This window comes from Cinclus cinclus, chromosome 2 (assembly GCF_963662255.1).
Source record: "Cinclus cinclus chromosome 2, bCinCin1.1, whole genome shotgun sequence".
Lineage (NCBI taxonomy): Eukaryota > Metazoa > Chordata > Aves > Passeriformes > Cinclidae > Cinclus > Cinclus cinclus.
Genome location: NC_085047.1, coordinates 44,587,306 through 44,608,805, shown reverse-complemented (window position 1 = coordinate 44,608,805; position 21,500 = coordinate 44,587,306). Strand labels below are relative to the sequence as shown.

Genomic DNA, 21,500 nt, shown 5'->3' with positions numbered 1-21,500 from the left:
AAACAGTGAAAGCTGTTCACACAAGTAATTAACTGCTGGTGGGAGAAAGCGAACACTGGGTACATTTCTATAACTTCACGGTGGGGAGCAAGAAAACAAACAAGGAACTAATCTCAGCTTTCTATTTCCCTCTCCTGTCTCTCATTAATTTTTAACTCTTCTAGAGCGATGAATCTTTGTGGGTGAAAGGACTTTTCCTCCCCTCCTCTCTCGCCCCTTTCCCTACAGAAAACTTTCCCAGCTCTAGGAGTAAGGAATGGACTGAAATGAAAATTATGGGATCAGTATCAGCAGCTGAATTTTGCTGAATTGTGCTGCTGGAGTGCAGGGCAAATGAATACTTTTGGGTAGACCTGCTGATACACTGAACTTCCCTGGGCATCCTGTGATGTCTCTAACATTCCTGCTAATTAACATTTTATCATCTGGGGAAGCTCTTGCTGTTCACCCACTGCTTCTTTCTCAGTTAACCTGCAGGTTTCTAGTCAGGCAGGAAAAATACCAGCTTGCAAGCCTAGGATGGATGGATTTTTAATTATGTAACTTTGGAAAGCTGGAGTTTGAGCTCAGTGAATCTGGCAACTTCTCTGCTGGTAAGCTATGGCTGCTAGTGGTAGGGTCATGTGTGACATGTCCTTTCTTCTTTTAATCAAGATTTTGGAAGGCAGGATAACGTTCCACTCAGCAACTGAAGACACGATGGCCAGTGCAGAGCAAAGATCAGTTCTGTAATTTTGCAAACATATAAACCAAAAGGATATATCTTTATTTGTTTTGGGCAGCTTAAGTCCTCCACCCTATGACAAAAAAGAACAGAGTAACAATGAAGACAAAATATTTGAAAATGGGTGCTCAAAATAATCAGAAATCAGCAAGTAAAGAAATCAGCAGGTAAAAGGTAATCACACAGCCAAAACATCAAGATTATAGAATGAAGTGGTTGGAGCAGCCTTACTGGCATTGTGTGTACACATTTACATTGTAGATACCTAAGTGCAGGTTAGCTGAAACCCCCTTTCCCTAGGGCAGAAGGTATTTTGTCATTTTCCGCCTATTTGTGAGATGGTGGGGCTGTCCAGGGGCTGTGTTCTCAGCTGACCTTCTCTAGCAACGTAAACCTTCTTAGGTGGTGGTGAGAAACAACCACTTTAAACTGTGTGTAGGCTGAAAACATTCTTGTGGTGGCCTTTGTAATGTCATTGGAGATAAAACCAGTTAAATTGTTCCCACACCTATAAACTAAAGATATTTCTTTGATAAAAGACCTAGTATCAGGAATTCTTTGGTGCTGCCAAGGGTGCTTCAGTCAGCCTTTCAAATGTTGTGCTCTGGTTTCTGTCATGTCAGTTTAAAAACAGATGCAGTGGCTCAAAAATGGCTCAAAAAGTCTCTGCTCCCCTGTGGTGCTCTGTGGGCTGCAGGGACACAGCTGCTTCACCATGGGATGCACCACAGGCTGCAAGGGAATCTCAGATCCAGTGTCTGGAGCACCTCCTGCCCCTCCTCTGCGCTAACCTCAGTATCAGCAGAGCTGTTTCTCTTACATATTCTTACTCCTCTCTCCAGCTGCTGTGCAGGATTCTTACCCTTTCTTAAATACGTTTTAGAGAGTTACCACCAGCATCACTGATGGGCTCAGCTCAGGTGAATATGTCCTGAGGCTGGCTGGCATTGGCTCTGTCTGACATGGGTGCAGCCACTGGCATCTTCTCATGGAAGTCACCCCTGCAGTTTCCCAACAAAGACTTTGCCACAGCACGTAGATGTAGCACAGATTGGCAGACCCCACTGTAGTATCTAAGATGGAATAAGAGGCATGTAGTTACTCCCATCACCTTTGGAGCAAAATTTTAAAATTGACCTCATGTTTGCTTCTGTTTAACTTCCAAGTAATTTTATAAGATACATCCATCACTGCTATGATCTTAGCTCTTCCAGTTTAGAGACAAAGACCTCCTGAGTACTTATTATCAGTCATTCATTGCTATTCACTCTGTGACTTTTAAAATCCCTCTTCTGAAGTAATTTTGATTTCTACCTAATTTTCCTTAAGAACCCTCACCCCTGAGAATGGCTGGAACCATTTGAACACAAAGTTTCTTCCACTATGAAAATTGAGCAAATAAATAACTTTAAAATGGCCATATCTGCTGTTATCTTTTGTAGTATCAGTTGGCCCTACAGATTTTCTGGCAGGGCCCTGAATTTTTGATGTGAAGAAACATTAATAGCATTTATTCCTTTTGCCATTTGTTCCTCAAAGGGCTTTTTTTTCTGTTGTGTTTTCACATGCAATCTACCACCAGATATGTTACTTCTGTTTTTTTCCATCTGGCTGCAATATTAGCACTCACTGTCTCCTGCAGCCTCCTTCACCTTATGGTATAACATTAACAGTTTTCTTTTACCCTTCCCCAAGTAAAAGTTAATGACTTGTGTTTCTTGGTCCTGTACTTCCAGCACCACAACCTTCAGGCTGCTCCTGCTCTCAGTCAGTCTTCAAACCCATGGGTTTCCTTTGAAGACTGCCTTTGTGTGGGAAGAATGGAGAAGGACCCCGTGCAGGGTCTGTATCTGTGGTTTTTCAGTGAGCAAGAGGAATAGAGACCCAGGAGCTATGCTGAGCACTCCTGAGAACCTGGCAACAGAGACCTAAAGCATTGTCTGAGCCCTGAGATACAGAGAGAGATGGGCATCCTGCAGCTCTGATGGTGCCCCATAGCCAGCCTGGAGAGACTACTAGGACAGTTTTTCTGAAGATCTGAAGAGAGGATTGTGGAGGTGGTGCGAAAGTGAATTAAAATTAACTGAAAATTAAGTGCTTCGCTTTCTGTATGAAATCTGCCATGAAATTCCTTCCAGGTGGTGAGCCCTGGGAACTTCATCACTTTGTGGCAAAGCTTTGTTGGTATTTCATTCCAAACAAAGCCATAGCTATCCTGGCATGAAGTACTGCTGCCAGCTTTTACTCCCTTTGAAGAATGAAAATAAACAAATTTGAAGAAATTTTTGTGGGGAAAATAATCATCAAAACTTGACTGGATATGTCCCTCCTTTGAGCAGGGTGCTCAGGTTCCTTCAAAAAGCCATGTCTGCTGAGATGCTGTTTGGGACTGAACGGGTGTAAAACTAGATATATGGCAGGGTTACTGCCATAACTGTGACAGCAAAATTCTTCTCTGGACTTGTCCTCTGAGTTAATTCTGAGCACATTTCTTGCCTGATTTATGCTCTGTCTCCCAGTTTACACAGTTATTTCTCTACTTTAATCAATTTCCAGACATTATCTCATCCCTTCTCTATCCTAAACCACACAGATTTATCCTTTTGAGCTCTTCCTTTGCACTTCCTTCTGGTATTTTCTGTGTTGTCTGGGAACTCTGGGGATTTGAATAGTTAAATCCCCATTACTCTTGTTCTTCAAAGTCTCAAAATTCATCTTTAATAACATCCCTTCAGTCTAAACCCTGAGTTTTAGATATTCTTATAGTTGTTATGCTCCAAGGGCCCATTTGCTAATTGCAAACAGAGGGGAAGAAAAAAACCCAGAACACCTCATAAGAAAAATACCTCAATCACAAATGAATCCTCTTCATGAGACAGGATATTGAAAGTACAAGGGCAGAAGGTAGATCATGGAAAAGGAGAGAGGTTCTTTACTGTCATTGCAAATCCCTTGTCATAGCCAAGGAGGAACAATCCCTTTGTTAGCCCAGAAGGCTCCATGAGCACAGCAGGGACAGGGCTGTGCTGCTGAGCTCCATTTTCTTGAGCACACAGGAGCAGAGCCAGAAGAAGGCAGCTGCAGAGGGTTTGCACATCAACAGTTCATCTTAAACCTGTGGAAAGAGCAGTCAATGGATGGCTCCTGGCTTTGGAAATGAGAGAATTTGTACTGCAGCAACAGAGGGTAATACAGCCTCTGTGATCACTGCTGCCATCTGCTCCTGTGTCATCTGAGAGCAGCTGTCAGCGTGGGGACAGCCACTTCTCAGTGCAGCAGCGAGACAGGAGCACTGTCCGTGGTTGCTGGGAGAGTTGGGCAACTCTTCTGAGCTGAGAGGAGAGAGACAGACTGGTTGTAAGTTAAATCCTCAGTTGGCCAAGCAAAGGTGCAGCCAGAGAGCTTTTCTCTTTTTATGGACCGGTTTATGGTTCCGTGGCTTTTGCTTTCTGACCCCTGCCCTCAGCAGTGTCCTGCTTTGGCAGTGTACCCCAGGCTTGTTGATAATCTTTGCCCCAGCCACTGCATGCACCATCTTCTTCCATCTTTCAGCTCCTCTCTGGGACACTGGCTTATAGGAGGTGATCTTGATTTGGTGGCTGTGTCACACATTTGTGACTTGCTACTGGCTCTGACTGCTAAATGAAGCAGACGACAAGCATTATGTGTTACTTTTTTTCCCCTCAGATGGGAAACAAGTAATAATCTCAGTTTAGCTTTGTTTCCTCCTATGTCTTGCCTAACCAAATCCAATTTCCACAGGAAAGCTTCATGAAGAATGAACAGGGTCGCCTCTGGGAAGAAAGTCACTAGCCGGGAAGCGCTGGGCCAGGTCATTGTTAATGGTGGTCTCTAAAATAAATAACAAGCTTATTAACTCTGCAGGCCACAGCAAGCTGGAATAGGCTGCAAGTACTTTGGAAGACGCAGCTTGAGCTTGATAAATGGTCCTGTCAAATTGGAGAAATAATTTGAGAAAAATAGGATGAGATTCTATTCTAGGGACAAGGGTGACCTCCTACCTTCTGCAGAAATAAGCAGCTGCATGAAGAAAAATACCTGCATTGACATCGCTCTGCAGAGAAGGGTCTGAGGGTTATAAAGGACCAAAGACAATGCATGAGTCAGTGGTGTCAGGTCATCCCCATGCTGAGAAATATGAACCGAATTACAGCCTATGAGACACATGGAGTGAGTTCTCTTCTCAGCAAGTGTGAGCCCCCAGTGGGGCTGCTCTGCTCAGCTGAGGCCACTGAACTTCCAGCAGGATATAGCCCAGTTGGATAGAGTCCAACAGAAGGCAACAAATATGGTCAGTAGTCTGTGCATAAGGAGCGTGAGAGCTGGGACCATGTAACTGAGCTGTGGGGCACAGGGGAGAGGGATTCTTGGGAACAGCAGTTCAGTCAGGGGTCTGCAGCCAGTGCTGCCGTGGGAGGATGTGGGAAGGACAATGTAGGAAGCTCAGGGGAGAAAGTCTACTCCAGGATTTTCTGTGTTCTTCCTCTGGGCTCCCTCCATGCCATGTAGAGCCAGACTGGGAGGCAACTGTAAGGGGCCAAGGGGGGAGACTGGTGGCTGTACTGGAACTCCTGTGGAAGGGGGAGATGTAGGGAGTAGGCTGGGGAGGTAGGCATTGCTCCAAGGACTTAGAAACCATATCACAGTAGGAGTGCAGTCACCTGGGATCTGCAGGGAGGTTAACAAGTCCCCATGCACTGCAAGCAGCTACAGCTGCTGAGGGAGAGGGACAGGATAAGAGCCTGCAACAGTCCAGAATACTGCCGTAGAGTGGGAGGGAGTGGTCGGGATTCTGTCTGAGACAAAGTATAATGAATGAGTACTGTCGCATGCTCAGATTGGCCAGGGAGTATCCTTAATAACAATAATTAAGCCCAGGGAGGTTGCAAGATTATCATTGGAGGATTTTCAGGGATGTTTGAGCAGAAATGGATCAGTGGTGCCTAGTTGTGCAGTGATTGCTTTGGAGTAGGAATGCGCCAGAAAGTCTCCTGCACATCTTTCCAGACTGTTTGCTCTAATCATCAACTAGTTCTGCAAGCCAAGAGCCCACCCTGACCTTCAGCTGCTGAGCTGTGGCAGAGCCCCCAGGAGCTGCTGTCTCCTCTGGAGACTCACTGGGCACGTAGCTTCTCCTGGGGCTGATGGGCAGCCAAGTGGGAGCAGCCTCGTGGGGAGCAGTGCAGCTCCCACGGGCATGGCTCAGTGGGCACCACAGGCACTCTGCAGCCACGGGCACTCGGCTGAGCTGTTGGGTGCTGCAGGTGAGAGCGCATGGACTGGGGTGGGAGGGGGATGCCAATTCTCCCCCTCAGCCACACAGGATCATGTCACGCTTGCCTGTGGGCTTGTTAGGAACAGCTTTCCCTGGGGCCTTGCTCAGCTGCTTGCCTCAGCCCCTGCACCGCTGTGCTCTCGGGTACCCAAGCCTCAGTCAGTGCCTGGGAGAGGGGAGTGTGAAATGTCAAGTGACAGGAGTCTATGGGAGCTTCACACCAGTAAATGGGTGAAGGCTGCTGCCAAAAACATCATTACAAAGTGTTTATTTTCTCTGTATTTCCAGGATAAATTTGGGAAAACATCGAGAATATGAGCAAAAGCAGTCAAACAGCTGGGATCTGTAACACAAACTGTTAAAGGAGAATGTAAGTAACCAGGGCCACATGTACATTACAGCATATTCTGTGTTTATTAGATTAAGTATATGAAAATAGTTGTTAAATCACATATTATTACATGTGTTATGTTTTACTGTGAGTGTAACTCCATCCTGAATTTCCCACCCCCTCTGCAACTGGCCAGGAGACTGGAAGTCCTAAATGATCTTCAACCTTTATTAATACAAGCTGGACAAGAGTTGCAGATAAGAAACTGTGGGACATCAAATTCCTGCTGCCTGGGGAGTCCTTTCCCTGACCAGCAATGTGAGCCTAGCAAAGGGTAAATATCCCCCAAGCAGCACTGAAGAAAACAAACAAAGAAAGAAATCCTGCCTAGCACTGACATGAAAGGAATACCGTGGAACCAATTTTCTGGGATAGTTGGCACTTTCCTCCAGCTACGGCACTGTTTGTGGAGCTGGGTGAGCCCAAGTGAGCCTGCCTGAGTACTGGCACAGATCGGGATTGGGTTGTGGTTAAGGAACACACTCTCAGACTGGCAGCAGCACTTTTTAAATGAAGGGATGGGGAGATGTAAGGACATTTGGGGGCCAAATAGAGAAAAGGAGAGTAGAGAAACAGTGGTTTACTTGCGTAAACTCTCTCTCTCAAAAAAACTCCCAAACCTAAAAAAATGTTTGAGCTTCTCTGCTATGGCCAGGCACAGACTACATATTAAAGTGAATGATTTAGGGAATAGGACTTCCACTGTATGCTTTGAAATATGTTCACGTTTTTTGCTAAAGTTTTGTGGGACCAGAAAACCTCTCCAGTCTGAGTCCCCCCAGCGCAGCAGTGAAAACCTGATGTGGTGGAGCAGGGACAGCAGATCTCAAATGCACCAGTAGCATTTGCAGCAGCTTAGACACATCAACACTGCTCTCCTCTGCAGAAGTGGAGTGTATTCCACTTGGGACTTTGTTGGGGTCATGGAGCTAAACTTTGCTGTGCTGCTAAGGAGATTTGAGCCATCCCCGATTTGTTTTGTCAAGGCATGTTCATTTCCTGACATATGTAAGAAGGCATTTTCACTGTCTAGCCTTTGAATTCTGCGTTATCTCCAGGTGTCACTCAAGTGGACACACTGTGATTGGTCTGGTTTCAATATGAATACACAAAGTTGACTGTTTTCTGAGTAGTTCTTTCTCATCCAGGCTTTAAAGCTGAAGTCCTGGATCTTGTCTTCTGCCTTGCCCTTGTCTCCCCTCTCATCAGCATGCTGTGCCCAGGCTACAGCAGAGTGTCCACTTCTTGCAGCAACACAGAGAGCATAACAGCTCCCAGGAACGTGGGATGGAAGAGCTCAGGCTTGGTTTGCATTAATTTATGCACTAAAGTTTCCTTTTTTTGAGGTACTTTTAGCTAATAGATCACTCACTGGGTAGAGCCAAGGTCTAAATGAATGATAAAATTGTGCAGATGTGGCCACAGAAGAGACTCATGCTGTGAATAGTGTTTTTTTTTTCCACAGTGACTTGCCCCAGTTTGGAGCGAAAATTGTGCTGGTATATTTTTAGAAAAATTTTTGTCTTTTAATTTTTGCAACTACATTTCATGTAGGGATACAGTTAAAATAGAAAAGACATCAGCCCCACTGGTGATGCTTCTGTGGCCAAGTTGGTTGGACTGGAATTTCGAGACACTCATGGGCTTTGCTCTTCTACACCTGGCTGTGGGTGCAGAAGGGACAAAATGACCAAAGCATTGAGGAAATTCCCCAAAGCAAGTGTTACTCCAGTTAATTGTGCAGATACCATTTGTAGTGTTCAAAGACCTTCAAAGACCAAGTGCAATCCTACTTGGAGGAGTAGGCAAAGATGAGGGAAACAGAGGCTGACCTCTAGGGCATTGGTATGGGAGGTAAACAGGGTTCATGTCTTCATGAATTGCCCTATTTTTGTGAAAGATTTTCTTGGGAAATGTCCATAAATTTTCAAGAAAGGAAGAAATCCATATTCCAGCTGCATAAAATTACTGAAAACCTGGACATTCTGAGGGAAATCTAGATATGAGATATTTTTTGGCAAGTAGCCTGGGAGCTGGGAGCTGCTGCTGTCACTGCAGGTGGTGGTACAGTGGAAAGTCATGTTCTGGGATCAAGGAGGATTTTCAGAGGGTTCTCAGTTAATAACGTGAGTAGCTGGCATAAAATACTACTGGCAGTGAAGAAGGCTTTTACCTGTAGTACAAATCCAGTGCATCCACTAAAGTGATAGTGGAGATTTCCCCTGGTTGCCCAAGAGTCTCCTCCTTAGGAACAGGAATGACAAAAATGTGCTTTGTGCTCCTGCTCCCTGTAAGCAACAGGAGGAAATGAAATCAAGCCCCTGAGTGCAGGACCTGGTATCTGTGAGCTCTGGCCTGGCTCTGGCCTCTGGCACAGCCATTGCTCCTTGGCATGGAGCTGAGCAGGTCTTCAGTGACCTGTCCTGGCTGTCACTGACACGGGGCTCTGCAAGGGCGGGCAGCTTGGGAATGGCGTTTTCCATCAGCAGCTTCCCTCTGCTCACTCCACTGCCTGGCAGCCCTAATGGGGGGGCTTCCAGCAGCTCTGAAGAGAGGGGTGAAACCAGGGATAGCCCCACATGAACAAAGGATTAAGTACTTGGTGAACAAAACCTTCTGTCAAGGAATGCTTCTGTGGTTGCAAAACCTGGAGCATTGCACACAGGCAGCTCTTAGAGGCAAGGCAAGCACAGTTTGCCTGCAAGCAGTGTATAGCTGCAATTTCCTCCCCTGGAGGAAATAAGAACTCACAGTTTTATCTGAGTGCAAAAGAAAAGGGACCACAGAAAGTAGCTGAGAGAGGGAGATTTTTCATTAAGGCACTCACTCTTTTCCCCCTGAAGTAATGAAACCAAGCAAGAACCCCAGAGAGAAGCTGAAGGATCAAGTGTGTTTGCTCAGGCAGGGTGGGTGACGCAGTAGCAGCCAGGGACACCCAGCTCTGCTCTCTGGGTGCAGCCCACACGGACATGAAGCAGTGATGAGAACCATCAAGAAAACATCAACCTGCAGGTGATGCCATAAAAAGAAAAAAAAAAAAAAAGAAGCTTTCTCCTCTCCCTCTGCTGTTTCTGAGGTCCTTCCTCAAGGTGGAAGGGAGCACCATGCAAGCACTCTGGTGTTCCTTCTGCCCAATGTGAGTATCTCTCCTCTGCCTAGTATGATATGAGGGATGAGCACTGGGGGAAGAGATGGACACGGCAGTGTCAGGACATGCCAAAACCAGCATGCCTGGCAAATACATTTAGGTGGAGTCTTTAGAGCAGTGAGATAACAAAACAGAGCCCAGCATGGTCATGATGAGTCTTCCAAGAGAAAAGCTCTCATGGCTGTCTGAAAACTTGGTGTGGCAGAAAAGAGAAAGAATTAGGTGGGCTTCCTGTAGGAGACCTGCTTGTGGGCATGGCCCTGTACAGATCATCTGCAGTGGCAGGCTTTTTGGGGACCAAACAACAGTTAAGTTGCTCAAGAATTTATCCTTTTCTTAATACCTGCATATAAAATAAATGTACAAATATGTACAAAGAGGAGATGTCATTTCATGCACTTATCCTCTCTGTGAGAAGTTTCTCAGCACGGGTGATTTTCATGGCACAGAAATTTCAAGTCTGTTCAGAGACTGTCAGCTCCCATGAGTATGAGGTTTACCTCTGCTCTGAGGTAGCTCCGGAGAGGAAGGGATCAGGACCCTTGTGCCCATTGGTTCAGCTTGGAGGAGAGTGAAACCAGTGTGGGCTCAGTGCAGGTTATAGTGGGTAGGGATGAAGGTAAGTGGCTTTAAAAAAAAATAAAAAAATACATATATATATATATATATATATGTAAATCACTCGGGTCTTTCAAAAGCAGTAGAGGATTTGGAGTAATCTGTGAACAGGAGGAATAACAGCTGTCTTGACCAGGTTCCTTCCCAATGTTTTTCAGTGGATTGTAGCTTTGCCACATTGGAAAGTCTTATGGTGAAACTACTTTTGTTGTGCACTTGACTGTTCAACTTTGGGTTCAGGCCTTTCTTAGAAGGAGGCTTAGCAGTGTTTTAAAACATCAAAATTTCATGAGTGCGTTTTTGGAACAATGTGAAGTCTGACAATGTATTCATCATATTAATTCCTTCTCCACATTACTTTGTCATCTCTAATTGGCATGAATGTTAAATGCAGCAAAAAAAAAAAAATCACCTATGGAGACGAGCCTTGGCAGCAATTGCATTAATTGGACTGGTTATTCCATCCCTGCTAGGTAAACCAGCCCTGAGCAGAGGAGGAGTATTGCTGCAACAATAGTTGTACACCTTCACCTGTCTTGGTGCTGGACAGAAAAGCAACACACAGTCTCCCCTGTTCCTGAAATCTACCTGTAGATTGTAATACTCAAATAATACTGTAATACTGTAATATTCAAATTCAAATACTGTAATGCTGTAATACTCAAAACTTTGAAATATAGTTGAGGAAATGTGGCACTCAGAGTGAATAGGTGTTTCTGTCTTTAGTCTGTGCACCTTGGTGCCTGGACTATTGCATGGAGAAATGTCACTCCCTTGTTTGACAAGGGAAAATAATGTTTATGGAGTGCTTCGATAACTCAGTGAAGAACACTACGGAAACTCGCTAAATAAATGGGACCTTTCTAGATCAGGGTAAATAATAAATCAGAGTGTAAATGATAAATAGATCATTCCCCAAACAGCCACTGTTGTTTATAGGTGGTGCCCAATTCTTGCTCTTGATGGCTATGATGGAGGTGAGGTGAGGGATGTAGGTCTGGATCAGTGTGTTTGCAGGAGTTGAAGTCAAGAATACAGCAGGTTCAAAACCACAGCATAAATACCTACTCATAACTCAGCAGGACTAGCCTTCATGTTTCCACTCCAATCTACTCCCAGGTACATGATATTTTGGGTTAACCTGTGCCTAACCAGTGTTTCCCCCATATTAAGCTGCTCCTGACAGAGACCCCAGAGCAATCCATCAGCAAAGCTGCTGAAGCTGTGGCAGGACCATGGATTCCTCCCAAGTCATCACTTCTCTGGTCAGTGGTGAGGGCTTTGGGACCTTGATTCAGAGGCTGATGATTGAAGATCTGAACTTTTAAGGTGCTGCAAGATCAAGTGGAGCAAAGTTCTTTAACACTTGGTGAACTTTAGGAATATAAATGAAATCCAGAACATTAATGCTGTGCTCAAACACTCTGCAGTATGAATTCCAGAGGTGGATAGCTAAATATAGACAACAGGGTCTGTTTCACAGTAAATTCCCTGGATCAACACGTCTGCCTATGAAGAGTTCTTGAGGGAGAGAAAAAGACTCTTGCTTGAGTCTTTTCTCAAAGTGCAACATTTGGACTGCAGTGGCCAGCAGTAATTGCACATGGTAGTTCCCAATGACCATCATTTATTTCTACCCGGCTCTGGACTGGAAGGGGATTGTAATTCCATGTATGGATTTCCTGGAAGAAAATGGACTCTCTTCCATGGGTAATGGCCTCAAGACCTTTTGTCAAAACAGGAGGCATAGTCTGCACCATCGCATTGCCTGTTTCTGGGTGTAGATCAGGGTATGATCTTCTCTGTTTATGACCATGCAGCTCAGAGTGATGGCTGGAGTATTTTCAACTGACACCTGAATTGCCATACGTGATAAAAAACCCCTGATATAGGAAAAAGGTGTTTACATATATTAAAAATTTTAGACATTTTGACGTCAAAGAAAGACATGCTCTCTCCTTTCTTTTCATCCTCCACTTCACCTGTGTTCAGGATCTGTTAATAAAGTCCTTTATTTAAAAAATTAAGGGAACTTTGAATGATCTGGTACCTATCAAAATAATATACAGATATTCAACTTTATTTTCAAGGCTTTTTTCAGTGTCTTTCTTTTTTCCCCCCTTCTTTCTCCCTTCCTCCCCTTACCCTCAGTAGAGCTTATTCTGTTTTATTTTCTTGGCATTCTTGAGCCTCAGTTTCAAGGGGGTGGAGCAACCCTGTGACTGTTGTTAAGGATAGGTTTCCTGAGAACTTTTGCCAATGAATTTTCAGAATAAGTTGCTAAAGTTTTTGTATCTGAAGTGATCTTTAGTTGAAGATTTGCAGTGGGTGTAAATTGGCATTTGGTCTCTGGCGGTCAGTAAATCTGCACTGCAGGAGGGTCCGCCTCTCCATTTCTTTGTGGGGTTTTTTTGTTAATTAGCAATTTGAATCAATAGTAAAAAACTACTGAAAGCCTGATACTACTGTAAAAACACATATCAAGCCATGTTCCACAGGAGACAATTCTAGTCTGAAATGACTTGATATTTTTATTCATTTTATTGCACAGTAGAATAGAGAGTTTGCTTATTAAATTTATAGCTATCATCAGCCTGGGAGGCGAAGACACTAGAAGATTGGGGATAAAATTCAAAATAAGTACAGGTGCAAAATGTTACATTAACATGAGAATAGCTACTTTCAAAAAGGTGAGGGAGAGTGACTGGTGAGGCAGCAGTTCTACATGGAGAGAGGTGCAAATGCCACCCTTGCTAAAATGCTGGGTATTTTAACTAAATTAACAATTAGAAAACTTCCACCTTTAAACTATCATGCTGCAGTGCAGTGACAAGATCTCTGTTGAAAAGCTGTTCAAAACAGTATTTGACCAACAGAGTACAGTCCAGAAGAGATCAGCAAAAATGGTGAGAGGTCTAGGAAACAGTGTGTGCAGGATTAGACCTTCAGAAAGAGTCAACTTTGGTACTTACCAGTACCAAATGAGACAGCGTTTTGGTTTCTGTTCTTGCCCAGTGATGTTCTGTAGCCAGGGCAGAAATGGACTGAGTTGTCTGCTCTGGCTTTATCTCCAGGTCCCAGGAGTTCTCTTCACAGCTTCCCTCCACCTCCTTCCAGCACACCTGGGCTGCAGCCAGACAGCATTTTCTCCATCCCCAGCTGCCACTGTTCAATCTTGCCTGAGCAGATACTTCTAATTTCTTTTGCTACTATTTTCTGGTCCTTATCTGTCAACCACCTTTCCTGCTAATTCTGGACCCTAACACAGCTATGAGAAAAAGAAGTGAATGTCTCCGTGCAAATAATGTAAAAAAAACATGAGATACATGAAAAACAATTTCTTTGATACTGGTCATGGTCTCTGCTTTCTTTCTGCTCAGCAGGCTTCTTAAGGATATTTGATATTTGATTTTCTTGCTGGCCACTGTAATCAAGTGGAAATCGCAATGAGATTTCAGTGACAAGTGGACCTTTTATGTGTTTTCTGTTCTTGTGTGGGCAGGTAATACTGAAATTAATTTGGTAGAAAGGAAAAAAAATAGGCTTTCACAAGAATGTGTTGAAGTGTTATTAGTAATTGTAAATAAAAATTGAAACCAGCAAATAAAGAATAAGGCAATAGAAAGAAGACATACAAATTCATAGATTCATAGATGAAGGAAATTAGTTCTATCAATTACACAGAAATAAAAAATGAGAGAAGCTGTAAAGACTGTAATTTCTGTGTTAAAGACTAAATAATGTATGCTCAGCCTAGTAGGTAACTGTCTAAATTTTCAAGGTCAAGTTTTATATGAAAGCTGGGAGTTGTGGGCAAGTGGAAAACCACCTGAAGGTAACTTCACAACAAGGAGAGCACCACCTCTCTATGCAGGTCATCTTTACATCCCATCACTAATGCAAAATTGTCTCCTCTTGCATCTGAGAAATGGCTATACTTGTGTTATTTGCTTTAAAGCTTCTCTCTTTGTTAATGCATTTAGAAAATCCCAGCTCTTGTCTCATTTCTGATGTCCCTCACTTATATTTTTTCCTGCCATTCAATTTTCTATTAATCTGAGTCAATTTAGCAAATGAGAAAATGAGGACCAGATAGCACATAATTTGATTACTCATTTTCTCTTAAACATTTGCCCATATTACTGAAAAATGAATCCTCATTCAGCACTACCGTTTCTAGCCTGAAAAGGCCTAAACAATCTGAGGTTATAAAACTATTTCAGCTGGGAATCATGCCTCCCTGTAGTCAGCAGTGATGAGCAGATGATTTCAGGGAGAAGTTCATGTGAAGATATCTGCTCCTCTCTGTTGCTGTCACATTGTCTCTCCCAGCAGCTACAAAGGGAGCCCACTGCAATTATTTCAGATGGACACATCTGCACTGTAGATGTCTGTGTTCATTCAGAATCTCACCTCTTCTAAATAATGCAACCCTGTGCTTATTCATATTTTCATAGAATAGAATAGATTCTTTATTAACCTTTCGCATTTTTTTTTGCACTAGGTGTGATTTCTGGGTTTGCTGATGTACCATTTCCATGAGGTAGTGTGTCTTTTGCAGGATGCAGTTTGCTGTGTAGTGTCTTATCTACATCCCAAGCTGCAGGTGAGGAAGGTTTGGCAGAGCCAGGCTGTGTGATTTCCAGTGGATTTATACCCAATTGTTATGGTCAGGTTTGGCATTAGAGCTGCTGAGGAGCATGGCTACAGCTTACTGAAAGGAGTCCAACATCTCAAATTATCTCCATCCTTTGGGCAGCAGAAGGTACATGAATATGAGAAACTGAGAATATAAGAAAGACAGCACAACACTGCCAAATGAAGTTTGTATTACTAAGTGTGTGGTATTTTCAGGTGTAAAAATCAGAAATTAATGAATTTTCAAGAAAACCTAGCACATAATTTTTTCAATCACATTATAAAATAAGCAAATTTTGTATGGTATATGTTTTTGTATATTATAGACATTTTTTCATGTTCCATATAGATTTTTAAATCTATCATAACACCACAATAATAATTTTATAAAATTAATATACTGATTAATATTATATTAATCTGTGTATTAAAAAATTGAAGTTTTTATAAAAGCTGAAAAGTAATGGCAAAATTTTTATGCTTCTCTGCCTGCAAAAATAATTCTATTAAACTGGATGAATAATGAAAGGATGAAACAGCCTGTATCATCGTCATTTTGCTGTAGTGATGTTTCATTAATCAAATTAATCAGTTTTCTGATTTTCTTTAAAACTGACATTTTTAAGGATATTAAAATACAGGAGAGGGAGCAAGAAAGAGGGGTAAGTGTGTCAGTAAGAGATCTGTATCTGACTATTGTAGACTTTTTTTTATTTTGGTAGTCTATGTAAGATGATCTTTGGGAACTTGTTGAGGCATCCAAGCAAAATTTGCACCGTTAAGTGCTAGCAAAATCAGGGTCTGCTCTGCAGGTATTAAGTGCTGTCTAAGCCATGTGCTGTGAAATCAAGTCCAAGACATCTCACATTTGGCAGCCCAGGTTACCAGGTGTTTGGTTATAGATGGGAAAATTATAGTCCCAGGTGCTGGACTAATGGCTCTCTAATTGTTCTCCTCTTGGGCTTGAGTTTTCTCCTGGACCTGTGAAGTGTGCACAGGAGTCATTTCTCATGGCCAAATCCCTGAAAGTGGCCTCACCTCCTGCCTCGTCCCACTCCCCTGCATGCTGTGGGCTCACTGTGCCCTAGGATCCTCCTCTGGGGATGGGAAAAGGCAGGAATCTTATCATTTGGGCAGAGTCTGAGAGAGAAGATAGGTCCTGCCAGTCTGTGGACCTGAATCACTGCTGCTAGATGTGAAGTGATCAAGGGTGATGGTTTTGGGCCAGCAAAAGGAGAAATTAATAGGGGGATCCTGCTCCTTTTGTAGCCTTAATGAGGTCCCAGCCCTTTCTTCCTGACTCCTTCTCTACCTTTCCATCCATTTGCTGTGATTGCACAGTCCTTGTGGGAGAAAACACATCTCCTCTAGATTTTGACATGCATTTGGAGAAGTAAAACAAAAGTTCTGGTTAAAAAAAGGAGGACAGGCTGTGCTTTCATCACATGCTGTGCTCTTTTAGTGCTTTTCACTTAAAAGGATCATCCAACTTCCCATCATCTTAATTTGCATATATTGCCACCTGTACAGACCACTGACAAGTGTAAGGGGAATGCAGAGTCAAGAGTTGGAAAAGCAACACCACCTTTTGATGGGACAGGAACAGAAGGAGCAGAACAGGAATTGGAAGAGAAACACAGAAGAGGGAAAATCTTTGTCTTCTGTTAATTCAAGGCTTGACACATCATCTTGCTTTAAGATCCTGAGGATCAAGATGCATCTCTAAAATGTATTCTTTTTTTTTTTTGTCTATTGAGCTGAGAGAAAGCTTCTGCCAGATTCTGCAAGACCAACCAAAGGCCCTCCAAAGCATTGGTTAACTCTATATTAAGAGAATCTCAAGTCCAGAGTCTCAAATTCACCTCTCTCTGCATCGTGACATCCTCAAAGACTGTGCTCTCAGGCTCAGTATCACCTCTCTAGAAACTCTGCCTTTCAACTTGTCCCCAGTTGAATCACTGTGGGCATCCCAGCATATCTGGCTTCGGGTAAGCTTGCTGCAAAAGCAAAGCATACAGTTTTTTATTGAGATAAAGAAGGCTGTTGAGAAGAAGGACATTAAAACCCATAAATTACCTAATTTGTTGAGATTCCCAGGAATCCTATTCAACAGAAGGTATTGGGAGACACAGGGCTTGAGTTTACTTATTCTTCGTTCCAGACCAGGTCCCTTATGTTTCTTTGTCTCGTTTGACCTTCCTTGCCAAATAGCAGTAGGTAAAATGGTTATGGCAGTGACTCTCAGAAGGCAAACATTCCCATAACCAAATATCTGTGTAGCCAGAAGCAGAAATGAATATTAGTATGTGGGTGCTCCCATAGCTCTTCAGTGGGGGTGGACACACCTATGGCCACAGCATCTGCTGCGTGCCAGCTGCTGAACTCCCAGAGGATCTCCTTGTGGGCACTGTGAACGGGTCAGCAAGTGCTGTGTCACTGCCTGGGTGGAAACTATTGTTCCAGTGGTGTTTGTCAGTGGGCTGGTGTGGAAAGGTGAGCAGCCTTGGAAGGGTACAAATTCCCCAGTCCATACACCAGCTCTCCTTCAGCAGATGCAGAGCATGAGAGGTGAAGTTCCTCAAGCCAGCCACGCTGATCCTGCTCCTCCTGTGCCCCCCAGGCACAGGGGTGCATGAATACACCTCTGTCCTCACCGTGCCCGACAGAGGCCACTGGGGCAAGTGGGGCAGCCAGCAGTTTTGCCATCATGGCTATGCCAATGGATTTGCCCTGAAGGTAAGATTCTCTCCATTCCCTAGCTTTTCCTGTCCCAAAGTATTTTCTGCAGTCTTCTGGCAAATGTTGCCACTGTAGCTACACCAGAAAAGTCTGCTTGTGGCTGATGCTGCTGGGAGAAGTCTCATGGGTGTGAAAATTTGGATTCCAGGAGAGAGGCATCAGCCAGATGTGCTTCCCAAGACGTTTTCTATTTCCCGTTACAGAAAGGAGGTGGCACTGTTTACAACACGCACGTAAAGAACGTTCCCTGGGTCCTTTGCCCCTTTGCCTTTACCTCTATCCCTGTGTGACTTCTGTGGCAGGTGGAGCCCGACCAGTTTGGAAGAAATGATACTACTCTGAATGGCATACCCCTGCTCTGTCAGGATGACTCAATGACCATTGAGTCCTTGGTCGGGGAGTAAGTGACACTGTGATTTCCCTCCTGTTTGTCATGCACCAGCTCACAAAACACCCGTGGGTGTCACCATTTGCAGGGGTCTCTTCTCTCTGACTTGCTGTATACATGGTGCTGTAGTATAGTGAATTAAAACAAGTGTTTAGGGGTTGTTTTTCATTAATTTTGAGGGCTATTAAATAGTTACCTCACTTTACCATTTATTGTTTGCCCTTGGATTTTCTGCAGAGCACTGTGAACACCTGAAAGTCCCAGGGTTAGAGTCTTTCTTTGGAAGGGTTTCTAACCATGCATTTAGGAACTGCCTGGTCCGAGCCCTGGCCTTGCTGCAGGGAACAGCATTCTGGCTGCTCTCCCATCTGCCTGGTGTGTGCCTGTCACACATAAGGATCAGGGATTCCTCATAAAACATGTGCTCAGGCTGCCCTCAGAGTTTCCACCAGAACCATAACTATCCAACCTCAGACTTTCTGGTGTTTTTCCAATGAGATAACACTGGAGAGAAAAGTACATCTTTGGAAAGCAAGGAAAAATAAAAGGAGAAAGTAAGGGGCCCCTGACTGCAGCAGGATGCTGTGTCAAGGAAGTGTTAAGCTTAAGATGAGGAGAAGGAGCATTTCCCAGCAGTTCACAGAGCCCAGACATTTTTCCATCTGTTTTTTCTCAGGTGGGACTCCTGGACCAGCTTCCAAGTTTGCCCTGGAGGCTACTTGATCTCCTTTTCACTGAGAACAGAGAAGTCCCAAGGAACAGGTGAGGACACAGCAGCCAACAACATCCAGCTCAGATGCTCATATGAAGCTGTGCTGGTAGGTGATGGACTGTCATGGGGCAGCTTTGGCCCGTGGACCAACAGCTGCAAGATATGTGTTCTCCAGACCAAGGTAAGAGCCCCCACAGGGACTTGAGGATGACACAGCTCTCAACAATGTGAAGTTCTTCTGCTGCAAATGAGCACTTGCTCCACCTTCATCCCTGCCTACATATCCCATATCCCACAGCAAGTGAAGTATCAGTAAAGCTTTCCTCTAGCTTTATCCTGGGACATGCCTGCAATGTTTTGACTGCTTGCATCTTGCTTTTCTGACCAATGCCTTAGATGATGATGATGTCTTTTACAGCTACTGCTGCGTTAGCATAGCCAAATCATTGCATCATGTACTGCTGGCATGTTGCTGAAAGTGCTCAACCTCTAGGAATTGCTCAGAGCTGTCAGATTTTTCCACTTTTTTCTCTGACTGGCAAGTTTCTTTGAGGTTTGGTCTGCCCATTTTTCCCTTACTTGTAATAATACTTGATCTGTTGATATGACAAACAGGGAAGAATGGGTATTTGAGTCTATTTGAAGTTTCTGGCCAAAGCCAAAATGAGTAATGAGGGACAAATGGGGTGAAACAGACGTTTGGGTGGGCTCATGAGAAGCATCAAAGGTTTGCTGATATTGCTCACTCCTGGCTTGAATTGTCTCAAGATTTGTACATGCTTTTTGCAAGCAATCTGTTAGCTCTGCCTGAGCTCCTGCCTTAGAAAACACGGCTAGAAAGTGTGTTTATACTCTGCATTCATCTGTGGGCACTGAACCACCTGGGTGGGTGGTAGCTCCCCGGGCCTCCCTTGCTGCTGTTTTGCAGTGTGCTCTGCTAGCTCACCTGGCTGCTAGTGCAAAGCATTTTCATAGGACTTGGATTTTGCTTGTTGCCTCTGGGCTTCATGCTTTAAATAGAATGGGGGAGAACCCAAACTAAAAATAAACTCTATATAATTAATCCATTTTTTATGCTCCAATTTCCTTTGGTAAGATGGAAGTGATTACCTTGATACACTAGATGTAAAGAATGTACTCTCAGTTCAGAGAAAAATAATGTTTGGAGATCATTATCACACTCTATCAAGCCACCAAGCCTCTCTAGCAAGAGTTTGAGAAGACTTGCTGCCTCTCTGAGCAGCTTTCAGGAAATGTAGCTGTTGCTATTCCCTCAAAGAATGCATTATGCATCTTTGTGTGCTTGAAAAAAGGTGGGGGGATGCCGTTGGCATTCTCCAGGTGACTGCTGGGCTTGGGCCATGCAGATGCTGTGTCTTGGACCAGCGCCATGTGGAGCTGCACAGAACTGATGGTGGACGCTCCTCCTGCCGCTTCTCATCCTCTCCTAGCACATGCATACTAGCCATCACCACTCTGGCTCTTCAGGCACACAAAATTTTCTGTCTCTCACCTCAAAAAGTACTTGAATAATAACTGTGTTTTCTTCTGCTGAAGCACTTCAGCAAAGCTTCCATAGTGCAAGAAGAATCTCATAAAAAAATTCCTGCATTTGAATGATTTTATTTAAACAAAAAAAATAATATCAAATTTCCCAGTCAGACCTTCTGCTGCCAATTTCCATATTTCTGATTTGTTTTATCTCAGGATTTGACTTATTTCTTAACATTTGTTACTTCTAAATGATCCTTTAACTGCTTTCTGTCCTCCTCTTGATTGCAGACATTTTAAGTGTGCAAGTGCTTTATTAAAGAAATTCTTATTTTGTAAAACCAGCCCAGTCATCACTTGAAATACTGATTATTAGCTTCAAAGAAACATTTTGTAGCTTCTATCTCAATTTGGGAATTTCTAAAAAAATCCTAATTTATCATATATTCAGCTGTCTATAAACATATAAATCCCTCAGCTCTAGCAATTAGCGAAAAAAAAGCAAAACAAACTCCTCCCACCCCGGAAAAGAACCCCAAACCCTGGAAAAAGAACCCCAAAATTACAACCTTTTATTAACAAGGTGAACCAAACTAAACTAAAACTAAATTCTGATGGTGTCACAGTTAACTAGAGTTAGTAGTGTCCACATGGAATCTCAGCTTCCAAAAATGACTGTTTTCAAGCCCAACAAGAGGACAAATTTCAGTTTGCATCTAGTTGCTCAGCTTTCATTTTCCTGAAAATGAAACAAGAATAATTTCAGCTTGCAAATTGACATCCAGTATAATTAGTGAGGCAGCATTTGAGGACATAAAAGTAAAAATAGCTGCACTGATCTAAGCAAAACAGGCTTAATTTGATGAAAGTGAGCAGGAATCATGGTGACATGATTATCTTCATCCTCTTCCAAAGCCCGGGGAGTCCCCTTGCTGAGGCAGAGGCGGCTCCATGCACTTCACAGAAGTCATAGAGGGCCAACTACTGGTCACCTTCCACCAAAGCACGTTGGACAAGCCAATACCATCAAGTATTAATACCATAGCACTGTGTGACCAGTGTCACCAGCAAATCTTGCAACAGGACATTTTAAGTGCTTTTGTTTAAGCATGTAAGTTGTGGTGGTTTTTTTTTGAAAGATAAAATGAGTGAACCTAAATTGTGTGTGCAGCCAATTATGTGTGTGGGAAAAAAGGTCAGATAGTTCATCATCTCCATATAGAGAAGGTTTCTAAGAGAGGTAATTTTTGGAACTACCAATGCCACTGAGCTGAAGTGCTTGAAAGGATGAAAGGCATTTCTTTTAAGTGACTTGTTCAAGAAGCAATACCTGTTTTGCTATTTATGTGTATGCA

The 21,500-nt window shown here is 43.5% G+C and overlaps 1 protein-coding gene across 1 annotated transcript; it reads left to right on the top strand.

Moving 5' to 3' along the window:
- The first annotated feature begins 5,942 nt into the window (after positions 1-5,942).
- On the top strand, positions 5,943-18,905 carry LOC134057865 (vitelline membrane outer layer protein 1-like). The gene is given in 5 exon segments (XM_062514908.1): positions 5,943-6,009; positions 17,436-17,551; positions 17,857-17,954; positions 18,619-18,838; positions 18,840-18,905. Coding segments are annotated over 5 exon segments (567 nt in total).
- Positions 18,906-21,500: the final 2,595 nt, after the last annotated feature.